Source organism: Pimephales promelas, chromosome 3 (genome assembly GCF_988280905.1).
Source record: "Pimephales promelas chromosome 3, fPimPro1.hap1.1, whole genome shotgun sequence".
NCBI classification, from domain to species: Eukaryota; Metazoa; Chordata; class Actinopteri; order Cypriniformes; family Leuciscidae; genus Pimephales; species Pimephales promelas.
Genome location: NC_142771.1, coordinates 25,959,614 through 25,972,069, shown reverse-complemented (window position 1 = coordinate 25,972,069; position 12,456 = coordinate 25,959,614). Strand labels below are relative to the sequence as shown.

General features: G+C 37.1%; 1 protein-coding gene across 1 annotated transcript in view; it reads left to right on the top strand.

The window, feature by feature from the left end:
• The first annotated feature begins 7,339 nt into the window (after positions 1–7,339).
• The window catches only part of LOC120490316 (uncharacterized), a 32,174-nt gene continuing 27,057 nt past the window's right edge, over positions 7,340–12,456 (top strand). The window contains exons 1-2 of the mRNA XM_089128034.1: positions 7,340–7,479; positions 7,555–7,712. Coding sequence (XP_088984160.1) covers positions 7,437–7,479; positions 7,555–7,712 — 201 coding nt within the window. The 5' untranslated portion in view covers positions 7,340–7,436. The remainder of the gene's footprint in view (positions 7,480–7,554; positions 7,713–12,456) is intronic.

Sequence of the window (12,456 nt, the reverse complement as noted above, 5' to 3'; positions counted from 1 at the left end):
CGCAGCCGCAGACTGTGGCAGTATGAGGTTCTCTCTCTGAGGGGTTCTATTTAGGTTGTCTATATAGGTTGATAAAAGCTGTATCCACTTTTACCGGATCCACTGCTTTCTGACCTACGATCATAGAATTTCAGGGCTTGGGATTTTGCCATTTAATGTTGTCAAAAGATAGTCAGAAGAAAATGAAATGCTTTGGCGTAGGCCCGTCCATAGATCGTAATCCGAGGGTAGCGGATCAGCATTTCCTGCCTGAAGATGAAGGCAGGGGCGCAGCCTACCCCCCCGGGAAGTGTAGGCGGGACCATCCTGGTGGTGGTGGGGAGGGTGGAGGTTGTTGTCGCGTCGGCATCTGCGAACTCAAACATGTGTAAGTACCGATCTTTTATACCACAAGAATAAGAACGTTATTGGATAACCTGAAGGTAACACGTGATGCGGTAATTTAGTCTTCCTGGCAGAACTTATGCTAAAGCTTTAATTTCTCTTGTATTGTTCTAAATGTGTGATGTTCGTTTCCTTTAACTCCCATTAACAAAGTTTTGTAGAACTTTGTGATCTTCAAAGCCAAACACATGTATGAGTTGTAACTCCTACTCCATCTGTGTTTTGATCATCATTCTGACTCTGATCAAGGCGTAGGCCTAGTCTTTGACAAAAAATGTGATTTTTTTTTGTTTAAAATGTTGCCTTTAAAAAAGGATGCAATAAAAGCTAATAAAATGATTTTTTTTAAGTAGGGATTTTTCAAGTATACAAAAATATTTATACATTTGAACATAGTAGTACACTATACTTCAAATGCAAAAATAATACAAATAGTAATAAGTAAAATGGTATGTTCACTTAAAAAAACTTTCTTTGTACTTACTACATAAAGTGCTTAAAAATATACTTGATCATTATAGTATACTCCATAAATTTAACTTGATGTATACTTCTTTTTCGTGAGGGAAATCATGATCTTCTCATCAGCTCTTCTACTGTTGGCAGCAGTGGCATCATGTGAGCTTCACTGATGGTTTAAAGCACTAAATTAAAGTCTTGACAAACATTTTTTTTAGGCACAACAAAACACGTTAATCCATTTTATTATTTTTTAAAGGTGGTATTTACTGTGCCGAGCTGACTCAACCTCCATCTTTGGTTCTGAACCTCAAGAGTCATTCTCCATCTCCTGCAGGATTTTAGTATCAAGCTATTGCATTCACTGGATACGTCAACCAACTGGAAAAGCACTGGAATGCCTGGGATATCTTTGGAGTGGTGGTAGCAGTTAATTAAAGCAAGATCAACAATGTTACAAATGTTACAATGTTACAAACAAGATCAGTTTCACGGAGGACTCACACACACACACACACACACACACACACACACACACACACACACACACACACACATACATATATATATATATATATATATATATATATATATATATATATATATATATATATATATATATATTACACATTCTGTTTTTCATAAACAAAGTTAACAAACAATGAATGAACAGGGGAGGAGTTTATGCAAAACTGTGATGCATATTTCTCATAAGTTGCTTTGTACCAGTGGGTGGTGTCTGTGTTCACTGACTGTATGTGGTTCCTGTAGAGGAGAATAATCAGCAATGACAACAATAATCAATTCAATCCTGCTATTTCTTTTTTTACATGGTCTGTAACTCATTCATAAATAATAACACGAATCGATATATAATTTTATCAAGTTAACATTTTGCTGTCTCTTAAGTTTTTGCTCTCTTCTCTCTCCCACAGATATCCATTGTCAGACCTTCATTCAGTCTCAGGCTGAGCTAAAAAGACCTGGTGAATCTTTTCGGCTGGTGTGTACCGCCTCTGGATTTTCATTCAGGAGCTACTATGTTGCTGTGGTGAGACAGGGTCAAGGTAAAGGTCTGGAGTGGATTGCATATATTGGCACATCCAGTTCTCCTATCTACTATTCCCAGTCAGTCCAGGGAAGGTTCACAGTGTCCAGAGATGACTCCAGCAGTCAACTGTACCTACAGATGAACAGCCTCAAGACTGAAGACACTGCTGTGTATTACTGTGCTAGAGCGTCACTGTGAATGAGTTCAGGGTCAAGGCAATACAAAAACCACTTTCTTTCCTGTTGACTTTAAGATCCAGATGTACTGTTGCATTTCCAAGCAGTGGCGCTCTTGCCATGCAAATTGGCTAAGTGTTTTGAGCATCACTCACTAAACTTTTGTTTTAGCTTGATTAACCATTAACCTTATTTTCGCTTGATGTTTGTTTCTGTAAAGTACTAAAAATGTGTGTTGTATTTCTGTGTCTGAGAGCAGCTTTTGTACTTAACACAACATATATTTTTTGCCAGTACAGTGACCAAATTTAAGGCATTCAGTGTATATTACAGGAGGTACAGTATAATGATCTATAAAGGCCTTAGATATCAGCATAAAAACAAGAAAGACGTGGCCTACGCCAAAGAACTCATAAATTTATGCTTGCTCAGCTGTCAAGAAATGTATACTGCTATTCAATTTATCTCACGAGTCTTTCTGGTAGAAGGTAATTAATGTGCACTGTATTCTACAGGAGCCAATAAATTGTGAAAAAGTCATCTTGTGAATTGTCCTTCACATCACCCAACCACACCCTAACCATACACTGAGTCTATAGGCACGCGTGGAGTTTCTTTTCAGTGACCTCGCCAACTACTGGCCTGGCATAGCCCTACAGCGCATTTAGTCGTTTTCGTAGACCCGTGATAGAGATGTTTAAAAAAAAAATATTGCAAAAGGAAAAGGGAGCTGTTTACATTTGGTTGTAGTCTTTTCACTCGGTTCTCACTTGTTCTTCTCAAGTGGTCAGGAGGAGTGTGCTAATGCTTCAGACTCAAATACTGAGTGGAAGTTTAAAAGTGGTTGTGAGGTATCTGAAAAAAATAGTTATAGTAAATAACATGGATTGAAATCATACATTGTGTCTATATACTTGTTTTTAATCATGCATAGTGTTCATTACACTAACCACTCAGTGAGTTGCACAGTTTTGAAAATGAAAGTTAAGGGTTGTGTTAAGGATATGTTTGTGCACATCTATCTGAAGCGGTCCATGGCGATTCTAAAAGAGTCAAAAAGTCGAGACGGGACAAATCGTCAAAATTTCGATGTCCACCACTCTAGTTCATCCAAAACAAACTAGAAAATTGACTCAAACTGCTAAATACAATAATTATCAAGAACTACAAGCAGCACTTTGCAGGATTTCCATTTTTGTCAAACTGTTACCCCTAGAGTCGCTGTGGAGTACTTGCACTGTCGTAAATAGCACTCACTAAGAGATGTCTCTGTAAATCAAGGCCTGATCCCTTCTCCCTGTATACCGGTACCTGTTCGGTAAGATGGAAGCTGTGACGAGTGGAAATAAGGTGTGGCCCCTTTAAGAGCTGCGCCCTGTTGAAGTGTCGGCAGTCTGTATTGTATGTGCCTCGAACACGACATGCATATGGCGCGCCTGGTTATTTCTCTTTGATGTTTATTTTACTTTGACTGAAATAAACACTCGTTACAACCGAGGTATGCAGCAAAGCATTTGTGAAGCCACAACACGCACAACCTTGAGGTGGATGGGCTACAATGGCAGAAGACCCCACCAGGTACCACTCATCTCCACTACAAATAGGAAAAAGAGGCGACAATTTGCAAGAGCTCCCGAAAAACTAGACAGTTGAAGACTGGAAAAATGTTGCCTGGTTTGATGAGTCTCGATTTCTGTTGACACATTTAGATGGTAGAGTCAGAATCTGGCGTAAACACAATGAGAACATGGATCCATCATGCCCTGTTACCACTGTGCAGGCTGGTGGTGGTGATGTAAAGGTGTGGGGTATGTTTTCTTGGCACACTTTAGGCCCCATAATGCCAATTGGGTATCGTTTAAATGCCACGGCCAACCTGAGCATTGTTTCTGACCATGTTCTTCCCTTTATGGCCACCATGTCCCCATCCTCTGATGGCTACTTCCAGCAGGATAATCCACCATGTCACAAAGCTTGAATCATTTCAAACTGGTTTCTTGAACACGACAATGATTTCACTGTACTAAAATGGCCCCACAGTCACCAGATCTCAACCCAATAGAGCATCTTTGGGATGTGGTTGAACGGGAGCTTCGTGTCCTGGATGTGCATCCCACAAATCTCCATCAACTGCAAGATGCTATCCTATCAATATGGGCCAACATTTCTAAAGAAAGCTTTCAGCACCTTGCTGAATCACTGCCACGTAGAATTAAGGCAGTTCTGAAGGCGAAAGGGGGTCAAACACAGTATTAGTATGGTGTTCCTAATAATCCTTTAGGTGAGTTCATCCTTTTGATCCTGATTTACCCTTTTGAGGTTATTGCACTTCAGAGAAAGAGTGATGTTTAACTCTGTAAATACATGACTATTTCTGTCAATGTGATTGTGAATGATGTTGGTCACTAGTGTGTGGAAAATAGAGAGATCTGTTTTTAGATGTTTAAATTGAAATTCACAAATGGACGCTGGAACTGAAAGATGATTACCTTTGAACCATTTGTTACTGTACTATTTGTTAGTTAATAAAAATACAGTTGTTCATTGTTTGTTCATGTTAGTTCACAGTTAACTAATGCTAACACAACTTGAATAAAATATTAGTAAATGTTTGAAAATTAACTTTATCAAAGGTTAATAAATGTTGTATAAGTGCAGTTCATTATTAGTTAATGCTAACTAATTACAGTAACTAATCTTAACTAATGAACCTTTTTGTAAAGTGTTACCATTACAAATAATTCAGACACCAGAAGGGTGCACCCTTTCTCATTAAATGAATAACTTGTGATTGTGAAGAACCTGTTTGAACACACCTACTGTCAGTCCACGTGCATGAGTAAATATATCAATGCAAACTTAACTGTCATATTTCCTATTTAAACAACTAGTAAATGAGTGTTCAATCTGAAGAGGCAAAACAATGTTCTCCCTAAAGCTCTTTCTGGTGTTGGCAACTGCACACAGTGAGTGTTTTTTTTTACATTTTTAAATTCTGTTATGGTTAGGTAAGAAGTTTTAGGGATTTGAAATGTAAAACCCAATTCAATTTGATCATTATTGTGATTCTAAAGTATTTTCTTTTCTTTTTTTGGTCTCTGTAGGTATTGACTCTCAGGTTGTGCTTACACTGAACAGTCAGTAGTTGTGGCTCCAGGTGGTTCCCACAAACTGACCTGTGCATGTAGTGGATTCACTCTTAGTAGCTATAGGATGCACTGGATCCGTCAGGCACCTGGAAAAGGACTGGAATGGATCTTGCACTATTATACTGACTCTGACAAAGGCTCAGCTCAGTCAGTCCAGGGCAGGTTCACCAACCAGGTTATTACTGTGCGAGAGATTCACAGTAAGACAAACGTCTGCAGGACTGTCACTTTTGTAACAAGCCGCTTTGTGGATTTTTACTTTATTAAAACATTGATTTAAATCCTTTACTACTTCTTCATGGAGATCTTCTAAATAAAAAACAATTATTATAAGCATACTGAATTCATGCAACAACAAAACAAAAAACATTCACAAATTAAAACATAGCTGAGTTCTATGCCATTCCAATGTGTGATTTTTTTAATAACTGAAAGTTAAATATTACATCACATTATTGAATATCTTTAAATGCTGATCTTTCGAACAGGTTTTCAGAAAGAAAAGGGAGCCCCCACTGTATTCATTAACAGACTATTCATCTACTCACTTGTGACTTTCCTGCATCAAGTTACTTATCACATAAAATGGTAATGGATGTCTAAACTGTGTTTTACCTTTGTGTTTGGTCTCACAAATCGCCTTTGATCTCAGGTATCTGAAGCCACTATTTGATCTGTTTGTATACATTCAACTACACTGAACTCTACAACTTCGCTAATCCTTTATTCACTTTCACATAAACATAACGCAACATCACATCTGTTTTTAATAGAACTCAGATGAGGTTGCATGCTCCTGCCTGCTTGGAAAATAATCACATGTATTCTTGCTGCAGAAGGACATTGTTATCCATATCAAGATCTGGCACTCATGAAATGAACCCCAATGGCCACAAGATGTAGTTTTTGCTAATTCTGGGCTTCTATGCAAATGATCTGAGGTCTGTTACATATTTAAACTGCACTGTTGACTGGAGAACTCATCACTGGTTCAGCCTTGATATAAATCATGGTCACTTTGTATTTGTTGCTGTTGCTGGCCACAGTGTCTGGTAAGTATATTATTCCCTGGACAACAACAACAACAACAACAACAACAAAAACTATTTTCGTATTGTAAATAAATACATGATCCTCCTAATTATTTGTACTTTTTTTTGTTTATCCACAGGTATTGACTCTCAGGTTGTGCTCACACAGTCTGAACAGTCAGTAGTTGTGGCTCCAGGTGGTTCCCACAAACTGACCTGTGCATGTAGTGGATTCACTCTTAGCGACTATAGCATGCACTGGATCCGTCAGGCACCTGGAAAAGGACTGGAATGGATTATTTATTATTATTCAGATTCTTCTAAGAGCTCAGCTCAGTCAGTCCAGGGCAGGTTCACAGCAACTAAGGACAGCTCTAATTTCTATCTGCACATGAATCAGCTGAAGACTGAAGACACTGCAGTGTATTACTGTGCAAGAGACACTGTGGAAACACTAATACAGGCAGCTGTTCAAAAACTCATGAGAAATCAGGTGGACATGGTTGAGTTACTCTGAAAAAAGTGGAAGAGACTCTAAAGTGAAATAACTCTGGTCTGAAGTGTTTTGAAAATATTAAATACAAAAACAAGTTAATAGTAAAATTATTCCTTATTTTATAATCATAATGACATCAGTTTCCCGTATGTCTTAGTAATTATAAGTATCTCTCTTCAGCATACATTCCCTTATATTAATAATGGACTGGATGGTACATGTTCGAGGACACCCACAAGCCATGCGAGTTACTCGTGTATTGCAGTTTGGCTGGTGGTTATGTTGCCCATACCGCCTCCCATGGCCTAAACTGGTATTATGACACCTGCCGGGATGGGGCTAGTAATTTAGGATGATAATTTAGGTTAATATCTCTGCAGCACTATAAGTGGTCATTTTTAAATGACATCATCAACCTTATTTCTTCTCATTCTTTTGATGTGTGTAGCTCATTTTTTGTGTGGATATTTTAACCTCAATTCTTACACATTTTACACTTGCACCTTTAAACTGTAGTGTAAGTCTGCCAACCTCCAAAAATGCAAATGATTTTGTGGGAAGGGTCAATGTCTCCCAGACGCCTGAAATATTGTGTTATAAGCTGAACTTCCAGTCAGTGCATGTGTTCAGTGGCTAAAACAGCTTCAGTGTAACCTATAACTGCATGTTTTACTGCCTTTTTCTGTTGTAATGGAGATGCTACTATACGGATTCCTACTGATGATTGTCACATGTGAGAAACTCCCATCTGTAGTAGATTATTATTTCATTGTAAATCATCTAACATGATTTTTCTTCTGTTTTTCAGGTGTTAATGGTCAGTCTTTGAGCTCCTCGGATTCTGTGGTGAAAAGACCAGGAGAATCAGTGACTCTGTCCTGCGGTGTCTCTGGAATCTCAATGAGCAGCTACTGGATGCACTGGATCCGTCAGAAACCAGGGAGAGGACTGGAGTGGATCGGATATATAGACACTGGCTCAAGTGCATATTATGCTCAGTCTCTACAGGGCCAGTTCTCCATCACAAAAGACACCAGCAAAAACATGCTGTATTTAGAGGTGAAAAGCCTGAAGACTGAAGACACAGCTGTTTATTACTGTGCCAGAGATTCACAGTAAGACAAAAGTTTGCAGGGCTGAACAAAAACTACTCATGTGATCTCTGAGGGCTCAAGGATGGTGAATCAAATTATGAAATATATGTTGTTCTCCAAAACATGTTGGCCACAATTATTGCCATAGAAATTCTCATGAGTATAATATCTCTGAAGTATATTCTCATTAATATTGGAAAAAAAAAAAGTTTTTATCACAGCAGGGTGACTAGAAACATGAAATTGTCAGGAGAATAAATATGTGGAAATAGAAAGGCCAAATTCCCATAATCATCCATCACCAATGAGTGAAACCAAAGAATATAGTTCTGATAGATTCAGCTCCTCACCACATAATGTTTGGGAGGGTACATATCCTCACCACATATTGATCATCTAAAAACAAAATCCAGAATTTGCGGTTGTCAGACGCTACAGGAAGAAATAGGGCTGGCTTCTATAGTCAAATGAAGAAAAAAAAAAAAATGACCACAGTTGAAAACTCTTGGATCTTTAATGATGTGGGCCTATTTTCTGCCAGAGGTCCTGAACATCTTGTTCAGATACATAGCAAATACCAAATAGATATAAATTTCAAGCCTCTGCTTGAATTCTTATAATGGGCCTGAAGTCTCACGGAAGGAGATGTGGATGAATAAAAGGAGGAGCAATGACAGGGCAAGACAAGAGAGGACCAGGCCTTGGACATATTATGTTTTGTTTCTGTGTGTGCGGCAGTTGACCGCATCGGGACTGCCTCTTTACTTTTGTTTTGTGTTTTGTGTTTGTTTTTGTTTTTTTATTAAAGTGTTGTAATGTTTGCTGGTTCCTGCCTCCTTTCCCTCCTCCGAGCGTTTTCCTGTAACTACTTTTTTCTAATTTCTAAGAATTTTAATTTCTTGCTAGAATAACATCATTCTCAACTTAAAATGTAGTTGAGCTCTATAGCAGTCCACTGTGTGAGTTTTGAATGATTATCTTTATAAAAGGTTTTCAAAAAACAGTGCAAAATCAATAGTAGTAAATATAAGCTTTAGCTATACATTCTTTTCTCCAAAAAAAAAAAAAAATCATAATCGTTTACTATCTCTGAACGTGTAAATAAGAATAAACAAACAATATGTTGAAAGTCAGACATGGTTACAGAGGTTAATAAGGACACAGAAAATGTAAATGTACCTTTAGGGGGCAGCATATGCAAACCTACTTCCACTTCTCCCTTTTAAAAGCCCCCGCTCTATTCATCTACAGACACAAAACTTGTTTATGAATTTCCTGCATCAAGTTAATAAAATGGCAATGGATATTGTGTTTATGTGTTTAATCTTCATGTTTGCACTCACGGATTGTAAGAAAGGCTTTTGAAATCCTTTAAACAATTAGACATAGGCCCACGTAGGCTACAAATACGTAAATATGTGAAAAGCGCCATGTATTTACGTGTTCAGTCTTTATAGACGCCCGCGTAGTGAACTGGCAGAGCCCCAGAGCATATTTAGTCATTTTCCTACATGATTCAATTGTATTTTTAAAATTATTGCTCGGATTCTCCTGCATTGTGCGCTCATTGCAGCCACCGATCTGTGCAAGTGGGTTTATAAAAAGTATATGCAATAATTTATTTGTAAAATATCAGTTAATTAACAGCTTTGAAAATGCAACAGTTAAATGGCCATTTATTTAATGTTTAAAAAGTAGCCTATACTAAAATTGTGTTTCTGTTGAGATAAATTGTTCATGTGCTGAATAATGACCGATGGAATTTCTATAATTAGATTTATCATCCTTGTTATCATTTTTAATAAAACCGGTGTCAAAAAAGAAACAAACAGAAGATTTTTAATCATTTTAATTTATCATTTATAATAAGCAAAATATACTGCAATATTTTCATTGTTTTTTTAGGGAAATTTTAGGGTTGTCATTTTAATTTGTTCACTAAAAAGCATTGATGCAAATCTCCTTCCTTATGTAAACAGAAGCATACAGACACAATAAAGAGCTTTTCAAGTCCTGCGGTGGAGAGTCACAGGTCCCATCTGAGAGACTACAGACAGATAGAATCATGTACTTTACATTATTGGTGATGATTTTATCTACTGCGCTCAGTGAGTATCAAAATCAACACTATACTGTTTTATTTGGGCTACTAGTCGTTTAAAATACAATCAGCCTATGTTCATTTTGAGAGTGACAATAACTCAATTCATTAAATGCCAATATTTTTTAAATGGATGTTCCCAGCAGGTGGTAATTGCATTGAGTTGAATCAGCCTGCCCTAATGGTGGTAAAAGCAGGGGAATCATTTTCCATCGGCTGCAAGATTACAGGTTATTCGGCGGCAGGAGGTGCTTGTACCAACTGGATACGACATTCAACTGGAAAAGCAATGGAATGGATAGGCTGGTTCTGTAGTTCTGGTAATACAGGCACCAGTGACACAATGAAGAATAAGATCAGCTTCACAGCTGAAACTTCCAGCAACACAGTTTTCTTACGAGGTCAAAACTTTCAGACTGAGGACACAGCTGTATATTATTGTGCACGACATACACAGTGCCACAAACTGTCAGGGGACCTGTGCAATAATTCTTATATTCTCTCTATACCAGGCTGTTTGGAAATACACAAACTAAATATAATAAAAGTTTCTTGAATATTTGATTTATCATTTTTTTGAATTTTACAAAATCATCATTCTTCAGATGCCATGTGACTGCTGGATCATTTATTTGTTTCTTCAGCTTCAATCTTGGTATAATAATTGTTTTTGCATTACATATCCATGCATATTTAATAATCATAATCTTTTAAAAATATAAATCTTATTTTTTTAATAGCAAAATTTTTTTCCACCTCAAAATTAGGATTTGCTTTATTAAAGGTATATTTCTGATATGTTTGAGATTGCTTTTTCCCTTCACTCTATAACATTTTTTTAACACATGTGGAAGGAGTTGTTCATGCCAGACTGAATTTCTTTTCTTCTTAAGCTGCAATTGGCTGTATTTGCTGACAGCACAGACCCAAATACCAAAGAAGGATTATCTTTATTTTCAGAATACATTAATAGGACATCTAGCAATTGTTTCGGATATCAAACAAGTAAAGATTACATAAAAGCATTGATGTTACATCTAAGACAACTGGACGACTTTATGCAAATTCTCCATCTGCTTTATGTAGGCTACTGTGTGTGCCTCTGGGTTAGAAGGAAAACAATTCCAATGTTTCTACAGGGAAAGAATTTTCAGGCTGAAGACAACTGTGTACTTACTGTGCAAAACACACAGTGATTAAACAAAACACCATTCTGTACAAAAACAAAATACTCAAGCAAGTCTGAAGCCTGCTTGTTCAATATCTACATGCATGTATTTTCTTGTGTTATGTGTTGGTTGTGTGGGGTTTTAAGGAGTAGGCTGTAATAAAAGAGCCTTAAAATTGTTAAGTGAGTCTATCATTTTGTCCGATCGTTTCAACACACAGAAGCTTAGTGTAACTGTTTTATCCAAGTCAAAATATTATTTACAGTAACATGACTGAATAGGCTACATGTTACATGACGACTAAAGAAACACGAGACAGGACAGGCATGTGACAATGACTACAAATAGAATGATTTTTTATGGTTAAGATCAGGTACCAATAATTCTTTACAGGCAACAACTGCACAGATTAACTTTCAATATAAAATATATAAATAAGTGTTTATGGCTTACTGTCTTGTTGATAACTATCCCGAGTCTTTAAAAAATATTCTTTGTTTTTCATTTTAAATGAAACTCAATTCCATTCGTTCAATTGGCCTACATTTTTAAAAGCTAATGTGTTAGATGTTTTCTTTGGATATAATTTGTCAGTAGTAAGATATTTACACTATAAATATGAATAAACACATGTTTCTTGCTTCAAGAATATGATGTCAGGCAAATACATTTGCATGATTGTTTATAAATATTATACAAACTATCAAGTATCGACAGATACATTTTTACGACAATGCAAATCTCCGCCCTTCTCATGTAAACAGGAGCACAGACATAATAAAGGCTCTGAGTGTTTTACAGAGTACAGTGAAATACCACTAGAATCATGTGCTTTTCAATATTGCTGGTTTTGGCAACTGTTCCCTGTGAGTATCTTCAGCTTAACACAAACAAATTATAAATATAGAAAACGGAGCTCAATTTGTATTACTAATATAATGCTTTAATGATTGTAGGTCTTTTCTGTATTGAGCTGAACCAGCCTCCTGCCATAGTAGTAAAACCAGGGGAAACGTTCACCATCGCCTGTAAGATCACTGGGTATACAGCCTCAGGTGGTGGCTACACAAACTGGATACGACATTCAAGTGGAAAACCGATGGAATGGATTGGCTGGTTTTATAGTTCCAGTAGCAAAGGTGTCAAAGATTCACTGAAAAATAAGATCAGTTTCTCAGCCGAATCCTCCAGCAATGCAGTTATTTTAACTGGACAAAACTTCAACACTGAGGACACAGCTGTGTATTATTGTGCTCGCAATACACTGTGCCACAAACTGCCACAGGACCTGCACAATAACCTGTTTCTTCAATAAACACATTTTCAATAAAACAAACCGTTTATTT